The 23260-nt window shown below is 40.3% G+C and overlaps 2 protein-coding genes across 2 annotated transcripts in view; both read right to left on the bottom strand.

Annotated features, from left to right (window-relative positions):
- dclk1a (doublecortin-like kinase 1a) overlaps positions 1-15786 on the bottom strand; it is a 49771-nt gene extending 33985 nt beyond the window's left edge. The window contains exons 1-3 of the mRNA XM_074671673.1: positions 15515-15786; positions 14601-14999; positions 13711-14060 (exon numbers count right to left, since the gene is read on the bottom strand). Of these exons, the coding sequence (XP_074527774.1) occupies positions 13711-14060; positions 14601-14964 (714 nt within the window). The 5' untranslated portion in view covers positions 14965-14999; positions 15515-15786. The remainder of the gene's footprint in view (positions 1-13710; positions 14061-14600; positions 15000-15514) is intronic.
- A 1382-nt stretch (positions 15787-17168) lies between these two features.
- On the bottom strand, positions 17169-23076 carry ccdc169 (coiled-coil domain containing 169). The gene is made up of 8 exons (XM_074671674.1): positions 22959-23076; positions 22796-22878; positions 22507-22617; positions 22231-22271; positions 21012-21110; positions 20525-20578; positions 19839-19915; positions 17169-19488 (listed from the first exon to the last, which is right to left on the bottom strand). The coding sequence occupies exons 1-8, from the start codon at positions 23033-23035 to the stop codon at positions 19305-19307; spliced, it is 726 nt and encodes a 241-aa protein (XP_074527775.1). The 5' UTR covers positions 23036-23076; the 3' UTR covers positions 17169-19304.
- Between the last annotated feature and the right edge of the window lie 184 nt (positions 23077-23260).

Here is a 23260-nt window from a genome sequence, read left to right on the forward strand (position 1 = left end):
GGAAAGACGATGAGAAAGAGGAAAGGAAGGAAATAGGGTCAGCGTTAATGTTGGGCATGTTTAAGCAGGGAATGAACTCATATGGAGCATCACACAACTGCACTGTATACCGAGTGATGTGTTAAAAAGTATGGTTGCCATGGTGATTATGCCCTCCAGGCATCAGTGCATGGCTGGTGCGTGCCACCGACTGCATGATGTGCACAGTGTGATAGAGAGATTCATCATTCATTTTTTATCTACTATGGGCACGATACTCTACAGAACTGTGTCATCACACAAAAACACACAAACACATGCATCCACACAGAGGAATAAGGCCTGGTTAAAACTGAGATACTTATGCAATAGCTCCTATTTAAAAAAGATGATGTTCAGAGAAAGAAGCACATGGATGATGTCTGGTTGAGAGGAGAATTGCAGGTTACTTTTAAGAAATGATGATCAGATGGAATCAAATCACCCGAGGTAGCAAAGATGCAAACAGACAGAGTGAGAAAAAATACAAGCAATAAAGGAGGAGTAGATTTATTCCTGACTGCTGTTCTGAGCTTTTCTCTGAGCCTGATGACAAAACAAGCTGCTTTGATGTCTCTGGTGCTCAGCTTGCACAGAGAAGCAGCGCGGTTACACAACATCCAGCGCTGCTAAAAACAAGGACAGGAAGAAACAAACAGAGCAGCGGCTGGAGAGGAGAGGGACTAAAATAAGCGTGAGAGAAAAGAGCAGAGGAGTGGGAAAATTGGCAATTTCATAACCCTGCCATCAACTCTCACACATCTTTATTAAAGTGGGACATGGGTGATAGGACTGGGTCACGACGATCAAAAGCACTTGCCGGCTTGAAAGAGGTTTTTGAGATTATGTAATCACTTTATTTAAGCATTATTTGAGCTCGGAGCAACACTAAATCATGTCTGCAGGTTTAAAAATAAAGGTTCAAGACAAATTTCCCTTAAGACACAAAGTTTATGATTGACAGGTTTTAGGATTGACTGAAGCATCACACAACACCTGGAGAACTCCTACCTAATTTAGTATCGTCCACTTTAATCATGACTGGAAACTTATCTTCTGGTAAAATGCATTACATGAACAAACAAGTGCATGTGTTTGATATGAACAGATAAACAACAGGAAAGAGATGAGAATTACATAAATCTATAAAATATATACCCTCTATAAATTGTCTTGTATAACAATTTCTACTTCACTCTGAATACTCCTGTCACGTTCATATTGCACCACCTAGTGTTGCATCTCTAAACAGCAGTGAGCGTATCTGTCTATTTTTATTTATTTATTTTTTTCTTCCCCACAGTAGTTAATCTTCTCTATTTTTACATCTGTAAAATAAAAAATACAGATGTTTTTTGTCCTTATTTGGTGCTTTACATCATGTTCTACCACACACCACACTTCTACTAAGAAGATGCGTCATGAACTGGTACAGGCAGCCTCTTTCACCACATGGGGGAGCTATTAAATAACTTGTGATTTGAAGGGGTCTACCAGCCATTAAAAAATCAGATATGAAAGCCTAACTTCAGACTTTCTCAAAGGAAGATGGAAGAAGTATCGGGCGATGTGGATCAAACAACCTCGTGGACCTTGAGTCTGGTTAGAGCAAAGGAGAAATTAGTCTTCCTCAGAAGACTTCTTAAAGATTACAACATCTGAATGATTTGGAAATAGGTTGAATACTTCATTAAAGAGCTCAAAAATTCACTTATGGAGCACACTAGAACTTAAACCACATGTGGTTTTTCAGTAAGCCAGCTTCAGCAGGGCATGGATTAAAAAACACTTGAAATCTGGGACTCTGTTTGTTGTTTGTCTTAAGGGATGACTGTGGAGCATATGTGCAGATTTTTAGTTGAGGTTCTCGAGGACGCTAGGGAAATGTGTGAGAACAGACCAACAGCTGTGTGCAGACACACTGAACTTAAACTTATCATTATTCCTTCTCATTTTTAGGGTGAAAATTCAAACCCATGGCTGTATGTGCAAAAAGAATCTTGTTTATGTCCTCAAGAAAAGCAACAAACACATGCAGCAGTAGTGTGAAATCTCAGCTGCTTGTGTTTAAACAGTCTGGGATGTTTCCTTCAGCTGCTCCTGTGAATAAGCTGCTGGAAACAAATGATCCGTGACAGCAGGGCTCGCTCTGCTCATTTAGATTGGCTATTTCTGTCTGCCCGTCAGATTTCAGGTCTACTTGAGGACTTGTCTGTCAGCGCCTTGCTTTTTTAGAGTCAGTTTCTGACATATACTCAGAGGTTACTTAAGTATAAATGTACAAGGACGCACGCAAGCACATTTGCCTGTAGAAGAAAAAAAAAGACAGTTTTATGGACTGTTAGGGATAAAGAGAGAAGTCCAAATATCAATATTTTGGAGTTCCTCCTTGAATGTGAAGATTTATTTCTTTTTCAGTTTTGTTTCTCAACAGATTGAACATCTTGCAGGTTTCAAGCGTTGGTTGGATACAAAAGGTGTTACTATTGGCCTTGTCATGAGCTGGCAGATGTCTGTGAATTATTCCAACAAACTGGCTTGTAGTCATGTTTTTAGACTAGCCAGCACTTTTTTTTACAGTAACTTTTACCTAGTTCTTTTTGCTTGACTTTAAACTGTTTTATTGTATTGGTTTCTACCATGTTTTTGGTTAATTCACTTTATACAAATGTCTTATTGTTCTTAATGAACGGGCTGCTGGTTTATATGTAAAGCACAAACATGTAAGTAAAGTGAAGTAAAGCTTCACCTGATAACTAGTTTTAAGTTTCCAATATCAGTAGATAATGAAAAAAAAATTCTGCAGTAGTTTTAATAAACTCAAATAAGCTCTGAAAAGAAAAGGGGGATTTCTAAGAGGCAAAGACAGACGGGCAGAGGACAAAAAAACAAAAGCAAAGAAGAGATTGAGGACTCAGCTTCTAATCTCCTGCGCCACAATAGACTCACAGTGGTCACACTGAGGACAAGCTGAGGTCAACATTATCCTGCCAAAAGGGGGTGCACATTTTGGTGAGCTGAGCTGTCGCTGCTCTGCCAGAGCAGCTTAGCAGGGTGGAGCTGTCCGAGGTGCTGAATCTACTGCAGCTGGGAGACAAGACATGCGGGGCTACTCTGAAACATTTACCACCGCAGGACTGAAGACGCAAACAGACTGATGGGTGGACGGACAGACTGGTTGATGTTGAAAGACAGGAAGACTGAGGGAGGAACAGATGGATGTGTTGTAAGAAGACAGAGGGAGACAAACACAGAAAGAGCATTTGTGTCAAACATTCAGAGCATCTTAGGTAAAATGGATTTAAAGGCAGGACTGTAAGAAAGGGACTGACAGACATCCAGACAGCACTGAGTTGGGGCTGTATCAGTGTTTCAGAGTTTCATGTAGCCTGTGGCCTAAGGATGTGTTAATAATCAATATACAAAAAAACTAGGATTGACGTTCACTTGCAGAGGCCAGGCCAATCTAAATTGAGCTGAAACTGGACTATTTAATCTTTTTTACTTTTAGTTAGTTTACATATAGGTATATTTATAAAATGATTTATTTAAAAAAGATCCTTAAATCTGCATTATATAAACAATGACAATGCTCCACCTCTGTATGAGTAGTAATCCCTAAGAGCACAATCTCTAAGTAGCAAATAGGAATTCAAATCACCCCAAAAATATCTGTTGGAAAAAAGAATCCCAATCTCAATGTCTAAATGACACAGCAAAAAATGTATTCCTGCAAATAATCCTCTGTAAGGCTGAAGGGAGACACAGAGGCAGAGAAAAGAGCAACACTGTCTGATAAAAGGGGGAGAGAAAGGTAGACAGAATCGATATGAAAGAGTACAGGGGGAAGGAAAAAACATCCGAGCCCACAGGGAGAATTCACACCCTGAATGACCTCCTGCTGCCTCAATCAGCAGGCTGGGCATGGCCCCGTTTTATTAGAGAGACTGACAGGAGACAGGTGTGATAGGAAGGGCTTGAGAACAAAGGTATAAGAAACTAATGGAGGAACAGAGTGCCACAGAGATGTTGGGCTAATTAGCTGCGCAGCGGCCTGAGTTGGCACTGGTTCTTCTTTAACCTCAAACCAGTGCAGCAGACTGTCGGGCTGCTGGCTGCTGGCTGCTGTGTTGTTGCATAACAACTTATGTAACAGCATCTGTGCTCCACAGGGGGATGGCAAACTTTGTTTTGGAACTATGTTTCTCTCTGAATGAGGATGAGTTTTCCCCGACTTTCATGTTTCTACAGGGAGCCAAACTTTTAGCAATCATAAAATGAATAAAACATTAAAAAAAAATGTGTGCCGCTGTCTGGTAAAAAAGACACGATATGGCACCAGTCTTGATTTTTACTCCATCTTTCAAGATTTTTTTAACTCATCTCTCTTTTTATACTTGAATCTTAGTTGTCAAGTTTCATCAAACTGATTAGTTTTTGCACAATTTTTTCTTTCTATTCCTAAAACCGAAGTTTTTGATCTCCCTTCCTCATTTATTTTGCAGGCTTAAATCATTTTTGAGTGTGAGTGGGAGTCTGAATTAAGGATCGGAACGTGGTTGAACACGGGTACTAGAGAGCAAAGGAAAAAGAGGATGCACATAATATTATGTAAGGAGACTGCAGGGGGAGGTTGAGTAGGTGACTTTGTACGATCCAAATTTAGTTGAAGCTTTGAATATTTGTAATGTTGGCTCATCCAATTACTTTTTTTTGACAGACACTCAAAACATTATTCAAATCTGACCAATGCAAATCAGAGCTAATGTTTGTCATTTGCTTGGAAGATTTACCTGTTTTTTACATAGCTTTTGAATAGTTGGTGATAAGTTTGTCAAAATTTGGTTGATCAATTAGTTATACCACCACAAAGGTTAGCTCTGAAGTATGGTAAGAATCTAACTCCCAGTAAGTTAGGCGGGGAGGAAATCATTCCACTCAAAACCACGTACAACTGTAGTAACAAAAAAAGAACATGAAAAGATAGCAAAGAGATCAATCATGCAGATGACATTCAAAGATATGAAGTGGTCAACTAATGGGTAAAAAAACAGGATTTATGGGAAGGCTATGCCTTGTTTAACTGACTTATGACCGCAAAACCAAGGCTTAACCAGCACGAGCAAGAAGGACTAAAAGCGGGTGCTAGCTCTGAGTAAGCTTCACTTTGTAAACCAATTTTATATTACATACCTGCAGACTTTTGTGGTCGTGTGTTAAGCTGTGTTAAATACATTTTAATAGCTTTTCGACTGTTATCTATCTTTTTTTTTTGTCAAGCTGTTGGAAGTTTGAAGATTTCAGTTTGAAGATGCTGTGAGGAGGATCTGTTTTAATTGGACTCACCATCTTCTGGCCTGGGGTCTCACGCACAGTCATAAATTACTTTAAGAGAGGCGAGTGTTTGTTTTGGAATAAAATGGAGGTCAGATCAAAACTTTTTTTTTTTTTTTGTTCAATTCAACTTTTTACTGGATGCAACACATCAAGGAAAGGTTTTTATCAATACCGTTACATAGCAACACAGTTTGAGACGTAACATCAAGCAAGTGTTCTAGTCGCCAGCTATATGCAGCGCCATCGGCAGTCCTGTGCTCCAATGTATCTGTAGGCTAACGTAACAACAAGTATACACTGTCAATATGCTTGTAGTTTAGTAGCTGTCTATATTTAGTGCAGCAGGCAGCCTGGTGCTCTAAGACATGTCTGTAATGTGTAACGTTAGTGAATCCTGGTTAGCTATGTCCTGCCAGTCATCTACCAAGCAGAGCTAACGTAACCTCACTCTTCATTTTATTGATAGACTCTCAAGTTTGAACAGACCACTTCAGAATAACTGCTGACTGTACGTTGGACTGAATATTATCACAATCAGTTTAGCCCCTGTGTTAGCCTTTAGCTCTGGCTGTATCACTCTCCTGTTAAGCTTTTTTCTGCTCTTCTGTCCTTTTTCTGTCTGTCAGTTAGGCTCCTGTGTCCACTGTCACTACAAAAATTATCAGAGAAATAGTTTTCGGCAGAGAAAAACACACATCTCTCTTCTCACTACTAAACTTCGTTAGTGGGCGTGGTGTTGCCATGGAGACCTAGACATGGCGTAAATCAATCTGGTCCTGCTCCACCTGATCGGAAGGGATCTAGAAGGGAGACTTTTTCAAGATCACTAAGAAACTCCTCACAGCTCTTTTAAATAACTATGAAATCAGTCACTTAAGAACGTCCCTAAAGGAAACACTCAAGTTATTTTAATAAATACATCATGCAGACTGAATGCAGTTAACTTTTAATGTTTCATATTCATAGACAGGCAATGACAGGGGGGTGCCTCTACTGTCGACATACATTGAACATTGTAACTGGTTTGTAAAAGCAAGCTCTCGTGTTAACAACCTAACTTCATAATGTTTCATGATGTTGGCATTATCAAACAAAACTTTGGACATCTAAGATCTATCAGCAGCCAAAAGCATCAAATTGGGAAAATCTTTTAAATGCAGATTAAGTTGAGAGAGGACTAAGAGTGTGAGTAAGTGAGTGAGTCAGGTAGTGCATGACTCAGACAGTCTGTGTGTATGATGAGACAGGAGTCTTGTTGTGTGACTGGGTTTTCAACCAGCGTGCCAGTACTGGAAATGTCTGCCATCGATCCTAATTTGGCAGCAGATTCTTTGGCTACAGAGAGTCCTCTATTCTGATACAGACACTCTCTGCGGGAAAACAAAGGCGCACAAACAAACTATGTAACTGTCTGCAACACAAACACGCACACATGCACACATACACAGAGACAGAGACAGAGGCAGAGGCAGAGATAGAGACAGAAAACCAATCAGACTCAGCACTGCCTTTAAAACAAAACTAAAAAACAGCAGAATAATCATTTGTTGAGGATAGCTCCTCGACCCATTTATCATCTTAGTCATTTGTTTCAGAAACTCAGTACAGGAGCCAGTTCTCTGCAAACTAGGTGCATGACACACATTCACACTCCCTCCACACGCGCACACACAGTGCTGTGCTGAGTAGCTGTGACTCAGCAGATCAGCTGGAGTAGACAGACTTTGCTTCCCACAATCCTCCTATGCAGGAAAAAGTGACACATTAAAAAAAATATCAAATAAAGTTTAGAAAACAGCTAAAAGCTGTGTACAGAAAGCACAAGCACTATCCTTGCTCTACTTAATAAACAATACTTTTAAGAGATGTCACTCAGCCCCTGCACAGCTGAGAGCAGACCACAGAGGAAATGGGAGACAGGGACAAAAAAGTGAGATGTCATCCAGAAGAATAAATGTAGATTAAAGGGTGGGGTGCTATGTTAAAAAGAGTGTATAGAGAGAATGATGCCATGTGTTGCAGCTCTCAGGTTTGGGGGAGGACGCAGAGTGTTCTAAGTAAAGGAGGAGTAAACAGCCATTAAAACGATGGCACATTGACAACGAGATAAAGATTAAGAAAAGGAAAAAAAAAAGGATGGAAAGATGATCAAAGAAGCACTGACAAATGATGGATGTGGAGGGAGCCAATTTTTTGACAGAGGACAACAGATTATATAACTGTGGATAGGGAGAGAAATAGAAACAGTGATGGGTGGTGGATACATGAGAAGAAAAGAAAATAGGAGGCAGAGAGAAGTAGGAGGCTTCAAAAGGAAAGAAAGGAGAAGAGGGGGATAAAAGGATATGAAAAACTCTTCAGCCTTGCCAACAAGGAGAATAACAGGACAGCAATGCGGTTTGAGAAGTGAGAGCTGCACTGCAGATAGTGAACAAGTGGTTTGTCAACACTCCTCTCCTACACCTAATCTCCACGTGCGCCGTTTAATTAGTGTGAAAACACTGTTAAGTGGTGGGAGTGTGAAAAACTGTATAAGGACTGGACTGGTTATATACATACATGAGAAACAAAGGTTTGAACGAAAAAGCAGGGACTCTGAAGGAGACTTTGTATTATTTCTGTTGCTACAGGAATTTTGCCAAAGTGCATCACACTTAATGGGAGTGAGTATAAAAATGCATATTTCTCAAAGCAACATGGAACAACAAGCAGACAAAGGAACAAGTTAAAAAGAGAGTCTCTTACTACTATACTCTTATATGCTGATGATATACAGAAATCACTGCAGAATGCAAGCCTTGCTAGCCATTGTGTAGAGTCAAAATTTGGACAGCAGTGATGACAGGAAAATCTAACCACCATGCTAAAATAAATAAGTTATCAGGACATTTGTCATTTCACTGATGATTATGAGAAATGTTGACAGAAATGTTTTATTCTAACGAGCACCTGAAAGTTTGACCTGAAAGTTGATGAGAAATATTGAATTATATGTTGTCTTACATCATTGGGTACTGCTTTGCATATTAGATTTTTTACAGTTTGAAGGGCCTAAAAAGTCAGGACTATCCAGCCTTAAAACTGCTGTAAGGAGCTTTCAGCTTGTGTTGATTTTTGCACCCCCTTTGGTCAGATATGAGCACCTCTTTATTTTGTTGCTATTTTCCTGCACATATTAAGGCATTGTTCAAGAAAATCAAAATTCAATCTAACCAGTCACCCACCTCTTGGTGTGGTGTTTTTCTAGGCACTAAATATTACAAAGTAGGAATTATCAAGCTAATGGCAGAGGGTCTGTTTGAATAAAAGGTCATAAGCAGGGCACAGAGCATCCAATTGATCTGCCAAGATCTGCCAAGCCAATGACCCCTTTTTCAATTATTTATTTTTGTTTGTTTTCCACAATGAAGCATAAAATTAAAACTGGCAAAGTTGGATTTGGTGGGGGTAGGGATCAAATATCAATAGCTCACGGTTGCTATCCAATAATATCTTTGCTGGAAATGCTCATTCCTTGTACAAAGTTAGTGATGTATGAAATTTGTTTTCAGGCTACATGTTGTATGCTTTCATTGCCATAATGGCACTGAACACAAATACATCTAGAGCCGATGGTGATGTAACAGTATTCAGTATTTGGTCATAAACAAAGTACAGTATGAACTGCAAATGTTGAAATGCTTCACAAAAAGATCACAATATTGTCCTACTGGTGGCCCATGTTGGGGAGTCAAATCCACAAATATATTTCTAATCTCCTGTCTTCAGGGTCATGAATGCAAATACTAAGCTCATCAAAGAGTATTTATCAGAGAAGTACTCAATAATTTACCGCTGTACAGTTTTAGCATTACCAGCCAAAGTGGGATTCCTCCTTGTTGTACATACCAAGGAGCTTGTTAATAGGATCCTTAAAAGCAGAACATAAACAACCACAGAGATGAATAAGTGGCATGGCTTGATGCACTGGTTGATAATTTCCTGCAGTTAATGCCCAGTGATGCATGGGTAGAAATCTAGATGGGTCCATTAGAAGAAGTCTGTGTCATTATTCGTGCCTAAATATGCGTGAGCCTTGAAATGCTGCCAACGGTTCTACATTATAGTGTTTGTGGTTTGTGAGTGTGTGGGGTGGGGGGGCATGATGGTGTGTGAGTGTGTGTAAACAGAGATTAGTTGTATTAATAGGCCAGCCATGCCTGTGTCCTAAGCCACTTACAAGTCGTCTATCTTCTTCATCAGACCAATCCAGCCACACCATTTTACTGAGCAACACTACGACATCACATCAGGGCTGCAGCTTGGTTCCTACACAGCTAGAAAAATCACCATAAAAACTATCAAAAGGGAAGAGCATGTTGAGAAATATGAGGTGGTGATGGTAACCCCAGAGGAGAAGGGATGGGGCTAAAAATAGCACTTGGATGATACAATGAGGCCTGAAGAGTTAGAGAGCGAGAGACGGAATCAATACGGCTGTGGTGGGGGAACTCGATACATGCTGTCTCACACGGTTTCTTGCGTTACAATCAGATATTTGATAGCCAAAGCTATCACAATAGTGTTATTACCAAGTGGGCCAAGTGGTTGGTGTAAATGGCACATGCCAGATGCTCAGAGAAACTTGTTCACAACCTATCACGTGCCATTTGTAACCCATCCCCCACCCCCATTTCCCTAAATTAACCATCATTCATTCATTCAATAAATGGAAATTTATATGGCGCCAAAGCCCCCCAAACAAAAATCCCAAGATACTTTCCATACAGGGATGATCGGGAAGGAATTCTGCAATACTATTTCAAACATTAATTTAGCAAAGAGACAGCATTTGGGAAGAAATTTTTAAAAAGGCAAAAATATTGAGCAGACCCAGATGTATTAATGAGCAGCTATCTTCTGTGCTAATGTCACAGGTCTTAAAACAACAAGATGACCAAAGCACATTCTGGCAGTGTTTTGTTCAAGATAATTTAGATAAATTTGTTTGAAAACTGTTAATTCATAGCAAATAACCCTTATGGCATGTTTAGCTACGGACAAAATGTCTTCAACTTTGACTGTTAACTGAGTTTTTTTCTTACCACCAGAGTGGTCCGTGGGGTAAGTTGAAATTTGAATTTTAATCTTAATAACTGTAGGGATTGGTACTGCATTAGGTCCTTTTTATGTCCTGACCGAATTCTGTCAAAAGAACCGGGGTACCGATTAATGTAAAATCAAAAGGTAGCATGTTTAGGAACCTAAATGCATCCTTGTGACTGTGAGGGAGAAGAAGAGTAAGCGATTTTCCATGCCGGACCTGAACACAGCATTTCAAGGTTATATTTATGAAAGATAAATATTTTAAATTGAAAGATAAATATTTTAAATTGAAATATATATATATATATATATATATATATATATATATATATATATATATATATATATATATATATATATATATATATATATATATATATATATATATATATATATATATATATAAATTATTAAATAAACTGATATTTTTACCACATTAACGCAAAAAAGTACTGAATATTAGTACCGCTGAGTACCGCTACCGATTGCCAGGTACTGGGAATAGGTACCATGTTGTTTCAAATGTGAAAGTTACCCATCACTAAATAAGTGGTAAATTTGTTGCTTTGCAAGACCCCTGCATACAAACATAGAAAATACCTACAAATACAGCAGGGTGAGAGGCGTTGGAGGAGACTGTGGCTGAAAATGAACTCTGTTAAACCCTTCAGATAACAGATACATAATGTATTATTAACTTGAGCAAACTTAAACTGCAAAACTTTAACAGAACTGAACTTCTGACTCCTAAGTTTTTAAAAAAAATTTTTTTATGTAGTTATATAAGGAAAAATAGAAGAGGGGCTTTTGGGATGTACATCTTGCCCAACTGTCTGTGGCCTCATTACAGGGGTTAATGAGGGCGAAGAGCCTTTGTGTCTCTCTTTCTCTTTCTCTCTGGGCTCTGCTGGGATTCAGCTGCTGACATCAAGGCCCAGAAACCTACTTCTGCTCTGGGCTCAATGACTGACACGACTGGGCTGATGGCAGAAGCTCATACAACGTAACACATCCATACACATGCAGGTAGCTGTAGGCACTCAGATACACACACACGCACACACACACACACACACACACACACACACACACACACACACACACACACTCTACTTAACCCTTGAAGCAACCTTATCCTGAAGCACACTTAGGTAATTAACTTTAGCACGGAGCTAAATCAATAATGTATAGTTGAGTGTCATCTGCATATGGTCTTATCGTTCCTACTCTCAACCTTCACACAGTCACATTTAATCATGTTGTATTGTTATTTTCTCCATTCATTTTCAGTGGCATCAAAGTTGTTTTGAGGTTGTGCTATGCTTATTTTTTTTCTGTGTTGTGCCAAAACTAGCATTGATTTGCCAATTTGTTATAAACTTATACAATGTTTTTGAAAGTCTTTCGTCTGAAAAAAACAGTAGGACATTGAAAAAGTGTGCAAAGGAGACCCAGTCCAAGCAAGAAAAGATCCAACCCTGCCTTGGAACACATGTTTTCTCACTGTGCGGTTCTCCAAATAAAATCATCACACACTCAAACTCTCCCACCTGCATTAACCCACACATGTACACATAATCACATAAAAATAAGACAACATTGTTTCTGCACCCAGCCAAGCCCAGCCCATTTGGCAGCGAGTGTGTTACCATGCCTACAGGCCCAATCAATACTGCACCTAAAAATAGCAAAACCATACTAGTCTTATTTCCAATCTCAGAAGGGGTGAACTGGGCAGGAGCAGCAACTGTTGTATAATCTCCCAGATAACTGTAACCAATGGCAACCACAGTGTAAGCAGCTATTGTGTAAAAGTAAAAATTTAATCCCGAACCGAGGAGGTTTCTCAAGGTAAAAACTTGATCCATGGATATTAATGGTTGCTGCACAGATCTTACAGCAGTTTAGGACAGGAAATGCAGAAAGACTTCCCACTAGTTAACCAGTGGATCATTTGAAATCTGCAATACTTCATAAAAACATATGAGTGCCCAAAACATAAAGATGGTTACAGAGGAGAGAGGTAAATGGTTACACAGAAAATTCGAGAGGCAATTATGAATAAAAAGCCCCACGGGGCTAAGAGCAAATTCATGAGAATGACTCACAAATTGTGCATTTAGAGGATGATTACTGCTGTACGGCCTAGAATGGCACAATGCCCTTTACATCAAACACAATCTGTTTCAACATAATCATTTCATTATAAAGCTTTTGCCAAAGGAAAGTCGTTCTGAGATGCTATATTTGGAGCCACAGAGAGACAGTGAGATTGGAACAGACAGACAGACATGGAGGATCAATGGTGATAGAGTCATGTATGCGCTAAAGAGGTGAAATAAGGGCAAAAAACGAAGATACTATGGAGCTAAAGCAGGATCCTAACCTGAAACCCAGAGATGTAAGAAGGGATGCCATCATTTTCTATTTACCCTTACAAACAGAGATAGTGTTTTCAGGCTTGTTTATCTGTAAACAAATATTGCCTCTCCCACATCCACTCCACTTTAGTGCTGTACTGGGGAATATGTACATAGGCCTATGCACATAATACGTACGTACTGGCGTGTGTACAGTACTGCACTGAATCACATTCTTTTTATAAGGTTTCCCTCCACAGCTGAGAGAGAAAGAGAGACGAAAGGTGGGTGGACTATCAAGGGGCCCGGATTCATTTCCATGATGGGAGGCTTAGCTCTGGCCCAGCGTGGGCTCCATTCATAGTTTCCTTGCATCTTTACCTTAGCTCGACCTCTTTCCGTGTGTGAGTGTGTGTGTGACTGTTTCTCACTGCACCTCTGGTTGTGAACGGGGACACTTCATTCATAAAAGGCTCATGAAAGAGAAATGAGAGTGTGGCCATAAATTATTAAGCCACTGTGATGCTTCTGTCAGCCTGTTGATACATCCACTTTACTTGAAATAAGGGGCCTAAAACTCCATGCTGCATATCAAAAACTGACTGACTTTGTTTCAAAACTACATCCAAAAACACTTTTATCTCTGCATCTGATCTGTCTCTCTCTTCAGAACCAAATATGATGTGTTACACTTGCAACAACACATCAAAATAGTATGACTTGTATTAAGACAGGAGTCCTTAGAGACGCTGAGAAAAACTGCTACCTTTGATGTAGGCTGCCAATCTACATTGCCAGAAAATTACAAAATCTAAAAAAATGACCTCAAAACAAGGTTTTGCTTTACCCTCAGAATGCTAATAAAATCAGCTGCTCATCCTCTGCAACCCTAAAACAAAATATGTCTTACCATTTTGCCTTCAAGAGTGTAAATCTTCTTCACCACCCCGGAGTCAAGCTTGATGGCATCAGTGATGTCAGTCAGGACTTGCTCATAGGAATGGGCTGTTTTCTTGTTCAGCAGGATCCTCACAGCTTTGCGGGGCTTCACACCGCTCCGCACCACAGTCACAAGCTTTGGACGGATGAAGTCCTTGATTTCACGGCTTTCGAGGGCACCAGCCATGGTGCTGCCAAGGGAAGGAGGTCCCCGGGTGGATGTCGCCGAGGCCTTGACATTCACTGACCAGTTGGGGTTGACGTTTTTTGTGTAATCCAACTTTTTGTAAGCTTCGATGGAGCTGCACACATAGCTGTCACCTGGAGACAGAAGCAGAGGTTAGCTGTTTGTACATTTCAAGGCTAAACAACAACATAACTGTTTCTGCAGCAGGCGACAGGATGCAAAAACAGCCTCAAATTTACTGACATCCATTAACTTTGTTCCTCAATTATTTTTCATTCTTATGTCAGGCTAAAACATGTCAACATGTAGCTCTTCACATGTCACTTTTGAGAGAGTAATACGCTACAGATCAAGTGTGCACTAATCTGAGCCTAAACGTTATGCTTGTTTAACCACATGGACACTATGAGTGCAGTAATCCTCATAATAATTTGCAGTTGCCTGTGCTCTATTGGATTAATTAGTTTTATATAGGATTTGCACTACATATAAGTTGACATTAGGTCTCATGTTTGGATTATGCAAAGAAATGAGGAGACAGCATAAGCAGGTGTTTTTAAACAAGGTCTTGGGTTTGGTTTTAGATGGAGCCCAGGTGCAGAGGGTCCAGTAGGCTTAAACACTGTGACCACATGCATAATGTATGCATGAGTGCTGAAGTGCTGTATACCCACCCTCTACCAGCTGGTCTATAGCTGTGATCTTCTTGGAGCCATCCAGGGTGTAGATGGTCCGGACGCCCTGGGGGAGGTTGACATTGTCAGACAGGGAGCGGGTCAGGTCTTCCAGCAGGGCGTCAAAGGTCCGGAACCTGTCTGTAGAGATGGCATACACTATCCCGTTGAAGTACCGGTCTCCGTTGCGGTAGAAGCGGACCTTCTTTGCTCTTTTCTCCGTTGACAGGGTCTTCAGGGTTCGGGTCCGATACAGACTGCAGTGGGCGCTGTGGGTAGGGCTGGGGACCCCGTTCATCTTCGCGCTGGACCGGCCGTGTCTCTGACCCTTGTCCCGGTCGACGTCGAAATGTTCCATCTCCATCTCGCTGCCGAGGCTCACAAGTACGGCTGTACTGTCTGTGGAAAAGGGAGACACGAAGGGGGGAAAGTTTTCACTAACGGGAAGTAAACAAAAACAAAAGGGGCGCAGAGGAAGGAGGAAACCGGCAGAGGGAGGCTCGGACGGCTGGTAAAGTAGCCAGCCGGTATCCGTCGGCTGGTAGCCTGGTCTGAAAATAACCCCCTAATGACAGATTAAGTGCTGTTAAGCCGAGAGGTGGACAGCATGCTTCATGACGACTGTCTGTCAGAGTGCGCAGAGTTATCAGAAAGGGAGACAGCGACAGTCACGAACTAATATAAGTCCATAATTTCATTTTTATAAATATTCAGAACCTTATGCCTTGAACACTTACCTTTATCAGGAGTTTCACAATGACCATAAACAGTCCCACCTCATTAACGGTTAGACATGAGTGACAAATTTTTGTTTCTACCTTCGATCTAAACACTTTCAAGGTAATGCGGTGCACAAGACAAAAAGCAAAGATAATCTTTTGACCATATGATAAAGAGCATGTTGACAGGCTTACCCACGCGAGCGATTAACGCTTCTTTGACGGTCACCTCCAGTCTGACTGACGCTTTATTTCCGAGCAGAAAACGAAAAAGAGTTCAGTAAGCTTGTCGCTGGCACTGGATGCTGTAATCCTGTCCTGGCTGCAGTGAGCTGCCCTCCTGTGTGTACCCTTTGTTGTCCGGTTGATGTGCTCCACAACCAGTAGCCCGTGTGTCTGTGCGCGTGCTGTGTGTGAGCGAGAAGCAGAGTCTGGATTGGAAGTGAAGGAGGTAGCAGCTGCTTCCCCTCCCATTCTCTTTTCACCCACCTCCGCCTTCTCCTCCTCCTCCACCTCCTCCACGTCACTCTGTCGTGATGTTCATTCAGCGCCCCCACCCCTCATTAGGATGCAAACCCACGTTTCCCACCCGTGCTAGGGATGCTGCTGGTCCCGCACCGCCTCCCCAGCCCCCCAAACCCGAAAACACGAGATGTCTGGGGGGAATCAATCTGTCTTCCTTGATGACAATTAAAGAGTCAAGCCATATCATTTTGATGCCAAGCAAATTAATCAATCCATAAGTTCCTTTGATCTTAGATAACCCTCTTAATATGTTTCAGAATTTGGATATCTTATTATCCTTAAAACGTGAGCTTGCAGGCAGATCAGGCAAAGCATCAACCAGCTTTGTGTCAAACCCCTGAGAATATGTGCATGTGAGTTGTTATGTAACTTACTCTAGTGTTTGCAAAGGGGAGGGGGGATCTTTAGGGTGGTTTAAGCCTTAACCATGAGATTCAAACTATGCAGGGCTGTTTTCAAAACGATTCAAACAGAATGACAAGTATCATTTTATCCATTTTTAACTGTTATGATGATTCGCAAGGGGCCGCATGCCTTATCATAATGTTGAGTTACCCAGGACCCAAAAAGCATTAAGGATGTAGGGAGCCGAGGACTGGAGAAGATTCTGCTTTAACATGTAGAATGTTTTTTATTCTCATAACCTCTGAAGTTTATTTGTTTGTAGATGACATGAAACAGCCTTTGAGCCATAAAAGAGATAACGACCACTGACCTACTTCATGGCCTCCAGAGACCACTCAATTATGCCCCATCAACCCTTCCTGATGAACCACTTGCATGTGTTTGCTACATCAAATGCTCTAAAGGACACACACAGGATGGGATTTTATCTTTCATGCTGCCTCTTGGGTTGACCATAAATGCATCACAGGGTGTGACACTGACAGAAACACAAAATCAGCTCCACCACACTGATGTTTTCTATTTTGGGAAGAGAGGCACACAAACAGCCACAGTGCGTCACAAGCTCAAGGCTAAAAAGGTGTCCCTGTCTACATTAGCCCCGAGGAGGCACGACACATGTGGAGCTGAATGTGTCCTTAACCACTGAAAGAAAGACAAGGGGTAAAATGAAGGACATAAAGCCAAAGCTATGATGAGGTCGCCTGTCAAAATGCTACAAATTCTGAATGTTTTGTTTTAACATCTGTGGAAAATCTACACAGAATACATTATTACTTTGATTAAATGCATTTGTACCATTTCAGAGTTAACAGATTCCATCTTATGTCAAACACTTCATAGTTAATCAAGTTTGTAGGTACTCCAGCATTCAGCACAGAGAAGTTTATTAGCATATGTCAAACAAGTTATATATGGCTATGGTGCAATATGATATGCATGCATATGAAGACGAAACTAAACTTTTGCAATTCTTCAGAGGTCATCTTCTGGGAGCATGACTTGGCAGTTTCCTGGGATCCAATTTACTCGCACATAAAGAGATGGAGAATTTTGGCATCTGTAAATTGGACTATCAATTTGTGTGCAGACACATTTTATGAGATTTGTATATCAAACTTAATGCAGCACATTTAATTGGTAGTATTGGCAGTTTTATTGTCTGCTTATAAACAAGGAGACAGATTTTTCAACTAAGAGTTTATCAGGCTGTCTCTCATCCAAAAGCACAATTTAACCCTCTTCTTCTCACGCAAGACACTAACACCGATGCTGACATTATTATTGTGACAAATCCCACTTTGAATGATACTTAAAAGGACAAAGCAGAAATACTTTTGGAATTAACTTACCAACATATTTCTTGTTATGCCTCACAACCAATCTTTACAACATAACACCACAAAGTATTACATATGGGGATTACTCAGTAGGTCTTTAGTTCACCCAGTTTTAATTAGGTTGATTCTAAATCAAATCAGTTCATTTCAGTCTGTTAAACACATAAAAACACTTGGATTGTACTTGGTTGTTTGCGGCATATTCACAGAGAGTACAGGCAGGAGGGCTATCTGAGTTAGCACGAGCAGGCAGCGGCGGTGTGATTCATGGTGTTTTGACAGATGCTGGAGTGATTTGTCACTGTGTTGCACCTGTCAGCACAAGAGACATCTGGTTGGCTGTGCTATGGCCGTGTGGGCAGGATGCTGCGAGTCGTGCTAAAACAAGCATGTGCATGGAAAATAGTGTAAAAGAGAGAGGAGAAAAGAGTAAGATTGGGCAACATGAAGTGGCTATCTTTAAATTAAGTCATTAATCTAAGACAAATAACCTGTCACTGCACAGCATTTGGAGTGTTCACTGTGACAGCAGAGTGTATCAGAAATATGAGTGGAGCTGTAAAGGGAGAAAGCACTCTACATAAACTGTGTCAGTAGTTAGCGATGGTACAGACAACGGTAGAAAACGAGAAAACACGTCCCCTTTAGATAGAAGATGATTTCATTTTTTGCTTTGCTAAATTATCCAATGAATGCAGTAATAAATCTGTGTAACAGTTAGATCAATGATCCATCCCTGCAATCTCGTATTTGGCCTCTCGTATAAAGAATACTAATTTCTTAGTGCTAGCTAACTATTCTGAACACAGAAATTTCACATAATGTAAGTCCCATCAGTTGCTGCACCAAAGGACCTGTATTGACTGAAGGTGTTGGAGCATGCAATGTCATGCTTAAGAAAGTTTAGTAGATGCGATGCTTGCTGACACCAGGGTTTGATCTTTGCCCTTCTTCTCAAAGGCCAGTTCCCCTGTCACGACAGCACAGTGCCCCAATAATCCTAGACAGGAAGCTGTACAGTAAGGTATGCAAATTTCCAATTCATTTGTAGTTCTTTGCCTGTGACCTCTTTGTCTCAAAACCTAATTTTAGGTCAGAATCCCTGAGCTCATTAATATGACATCACTCTCCTTGCAGACCAGTCAGTAGAAAAAGGAAGATCAAGCTTCAGGGAGAAGCAAGAACCAAGAAAACCTGCTGGATTTGCCTGTTTGACTGAGATATTGTTTCAGTTCTTTCAAGCCTGAAAAGTCCAGTACCCATCCTCCATCCTTCTCCGTTAACACACAACAGCTTCTGGCTATTTTCCCGTTCACTACTTTATTACATACGGCTCCACTTGTTCATACGCCTACAATTGTAAAGGCGGTCAGTGGGTGGGATGGGGCTGACCGGTTGTTGTGTAGGTGAACCTCATACAGAGCGAGTGGTGGATGATGCTGCTTACGTCAAATATAGTCGTAGGAGGTGCTTTGGAAAAAGAAAATAGCAGTGACACGAGAAATGTCAGACTCAGTAGGGTGCCAGTACATTGTTGCTAGTTCTGGTAAACTAGCTCACTCAAAGCCAGCCAAGATTCCTCCTGTTTACACATGTCCAGAAATTGTAAAATACAGACTCTGAAAACCAGCAATTAAGTAAATAACACACATTTTTTTCTTAAAAACACTTTGTAGAGATTGTAGACTTTAAGATTTATTTTTTTCTGCCTGCAGCTAGGGATTGTGCTTCAGGTTGTACTTCACTGTTGGTAACCTGCTTCCTTTTTGGGATGCCTTTCTCTCGACCACTGCTGCTCCACTACCACCAACTCCTTTCACATGCGTGCCTCCTCCATCTTCTTCTTTCTGCTTTCCTTTCTTAGAATCAGCCTCTGCCTTCCTGCTGGCTTGTTTCCCTCTGTGAAATCATGCAATACACTGTAGTGAGTAAAGCAAACCAAAGCTTTGGGTACAACTTTTTTTTTTTCAATTCAAGTCTTAGAAAGTGCCAAAACAACACATCAAAAGTCAAAGAGGATCAATATTAAAATTTACCAGGATAAAAATCAGAACTAATCTGTACAGAAAAATTTTATCAATTATAAACTGGTGTCCCTTAATCCCTGAAATAAAACTATTTATGCAGAAATATTAAAATTTGATTCAAAGTCTGTCAAAAAGTATATGTGAGTAAGAGTTGAGTGAAACAGATCTGAATCTGTCTTCCGTAGACATTTTTGTTAACTCCTATTGGACTAAGGCTCTCACCTCTTCTGCATGCTCTCTGCTGCCCTCTTTGGCTGGTTAGAATACTGCCTTTTCTGGCCTTCAAGTGTAGAAGACAGCTGTGAAAGTACAGAATTCATTAGTAATCACACAAAAAATGCACAGACATCAAGTTTAGCTGAATGCCTGAGTTTCAGATGCGTATACAGTTCCTGAAACTTCCCAAATAAACTGGGTGGGCAGTTTGTGTAAACATAACATTTTTAACCCCAATTTCACATGGGATGTTTCCTGCCAACCCCATAGAGTGATTTCTGTGTGTCCTGTTACATAAAGAGCAGGTCTGTAGCTCTCAAACTTACAGAAAAGTACTGAAAATGTTAATAGACACATTTAGTTGTTTGCTGCCAGCTGCATTTTCTTCAGCACTGCAGAAGCCAGTTTGGCTGCAGCAAAAAAAGCTAAATGTCCTTGACTCTGCTCTGCTATTATATAAGAAAGCAGCATTAGAGGATGAATGAGAATTCATTACCAGGCATGAAAGTGAGGAGCTACACGAGTCTTCTCTCCTCACTGTAACGTGATTTTGTTGCACGACATGACAGCTACTCCTTAGTGTGGCTTGTACTTAATATTCAGTGAGTTCTAGTGAGTAGGTTTGGAGTTGAAGCTACTGGTTTTATTTGCCAGGAGCACTTATGTTCACACGGATGAAAGGAAACGCTTACCTTAGCAATTTCTGAAAGGTATGCCCGCCTCTCATCGTTGGTTTTATGAAATGCCTGAAAGGATATATGAAATAGAGAGCTACACAGTCACTATGCTTAATCTGTTATGAGTATTTTCTCTACTCATGGCTACACTGCTTGTTATGTGTTTTCTGCCTGAGCATATTTCAGGAAGTCTTCAGCCTTAATGAGCCACAGATTAAACCAAGGATTACTGGCTCCACATGCTGTGTGCTAAACCTTTCTTTTAAGCAAATATCTGGCTGTTTGTTGAGGAGAACAATAAACAAAGAACCATGTGGCTAAACTAAGAGCACATTGGCCTATTTGAGGGTCAACTCAGCATCAAAGGTTGCTCAAAATAATCAGACAAATCTTTTTGAATCCTTTGCCAACTTAAAAAAATAACTTCAGCTAAGAAAAATGTATTACCACTTATCTGGGAAATAAAAGAAATCTGACAATCTGTATAATCTTGGATGAACACCTTTCCCTCCAGTTCAATTTGAAGATGGCAGTCCATCAGCTGACTCTGGAGGTCAGACTTCTCTTCAGTCAGAATCTTCAGACGCTGTCTCAGTGTCTCCTGCAGAAAAGTGTTTCAATTAATTAGAGACATTCATATCAAAGACGCCACTGAGCGCAAAGGTGTTGTACTGCTGCTGTCTAATTACATCCCCATTTGTTTGAAATATACACTGTTCTATCTAAAAGGATCACACATTAACAGAGGAGTTAATAAAGAAGACACATGTCTTTAACAAAGTATTGGGCTTATACATAATTCAATACATGAAGAAACACAGAAGAGATGGGACATGGAGAAGGTGCAAGGAAATTTTGGCATGATGCATCGCAATTTTTCAGAGCTGGAGCTGATTCTTACTCCTTCATGTGCACCAAAAACAGCAACTACATATTATGTAATAATGTCTTTAAAGTTACAGCATTATACATGCATAATTCAGTATGAATCAAAAATAAGGACCTGCCTGATGGTTGACAGTTAAATATGATCTGACTATGTGGATTTGAATGTAGCCATTTACATAATTTAAAGCATCAAATCTGATTATTAATTAATCACAGCAGAGTATATTTAGTATTTCAATTAGTTAAAAGAATCAGTTGTGTTATCTAATTTTTCAAGCCAATAGAAGATTTATCAGCACACATATTTTTATATTGATTTTCCTTTAGTCATTTTAAGTCTTCTGTCATTCTTTGTTTCTGTCGTGTTCATGGGTGTTCCTGTTTTTCACAGATCCCCAGTCCACAATCTGTCTGATACACATACAAACATCTGTTAGTTCTGCCTCAAGGCATGCAGGCACACTCATACCCACACTGTGTTTGTGCAACAGTGTGTGATGTGCATTCATGTGTGTGTTTCTACAAAAGCATTGTAATTTGTGTTCATTCTCTCCGATGGTTTTTAATCCTGTGATTACAGCGCTCTGATTAAACTGCAGTTTGTTTGGTCTGCATCAACTGGAGAATGGAGGGCAGCTGGCATTACAATCCCTTTTCTCCTTAGACTGTGTCTCTGGCTCTCTCTGCTGGTGCATCCTCATGTACTACTACAGACACACTTTCTCCTCCTCATGGGACATCCATCTACTCTAAGAAAAAACTTGTTAAATTGCATTACGCAACAATAATTGATTCAATTTTAAAAAGCCTAAAAAAATCAATTCTGTACTCACTATTGGCATGTCATCATACAGTCTGATGGAGGCCAATCGATCTGTTGAAAACAAAAATGTAAGTGATTATGCATTCCTTCACAAAAGAAATTTTAGTTAGATATTGGGTGGTTGACTCTTTGTTCTACCCAGCTAGATGTGATTGGATACTGTCTTGGGGAGTTTTTTTAGGGTGCACAGAGTTGTAAAAGGTGTATTTGGGTGAACTAAGCCACCAAAATGTATGATCTCTATTAAAAGAAAAAAAAAACTCTTTTTTTTTTTTTATAAACTCACCTATAGGATTTCCACGTAGATCTTCCAGTCGCTCACGAATCAGTGACATCTGTCTTTCCAGCTTACCGTTTAGCTCTATCTGCGTCTCATACCTGGTCTTCCACTCATTCCCTATAACATAATTACAAATAAATATTATATCTTAATGAAGCTACAAACATTAGAGGCAGATATTAAAAACAAGTCAGACTGAAAGAGCAGGCTCGTTTGCTAAAAGTTATAGTTGATGGCAGATATACAACTATCAATAAATACATTTTATTATTCTATAAGTCTTTAACGCTCTTACCTTCCCCATCAACACTGTGTAGTCTTTCTTGCAGCTCACACATTGTACTTCGCAGGTCAGACACGGACTCCTCGAGCATCTCTCTACAGTACAGCCGGATTTTCTTTACTTTGTATTTTCACTTTTATTACCTCCGTAACGAATTTACTTCAGACAAACTTACCTTATCTCCCTCTCTTGCTCAAGTTCCGCCTGCAGGCGTGCCAAATCATACTTGCCGTAGTCGCTGTCTGCTGTCATATTTCGGAAAAGTGGACATTGAGAAGAAAGTTTGCGCGCGAGCGTTTCCATGGAGACCTCTGTTTCCGGTTGGCTCGTGAGATTTGGTCATTACAGTGCATTGCACTGAATGGATGGAATACTGAAAAATTAAACTGCGCCACCGGTTAATACACCGTATCATACGTTAGAGCGTAGAAAACACAACTTGTAGACTACATTTTCTAAAACAAATGTTTAAAATTT

The sequence above is a fragment of the Halichoeres trimaculatus genome, unplaced genomic scaffold (genome assembly GCF_033239565.1).
Source record: "Halichoeres trimaculatus isolate MK-OKI-2021-1 unplaced genomic scaffold, fHalTri1.1 fHalTri1_scaffold_6, whole genome shotgun sequence".
Classification (NCBI taxonomy): domain Eukaryota; kingdom Metazoa; phylum Chordata; class Actinopteri; order Labriformes; family Labridae; genus Halichoeres; species Halichoeres trimaculatus.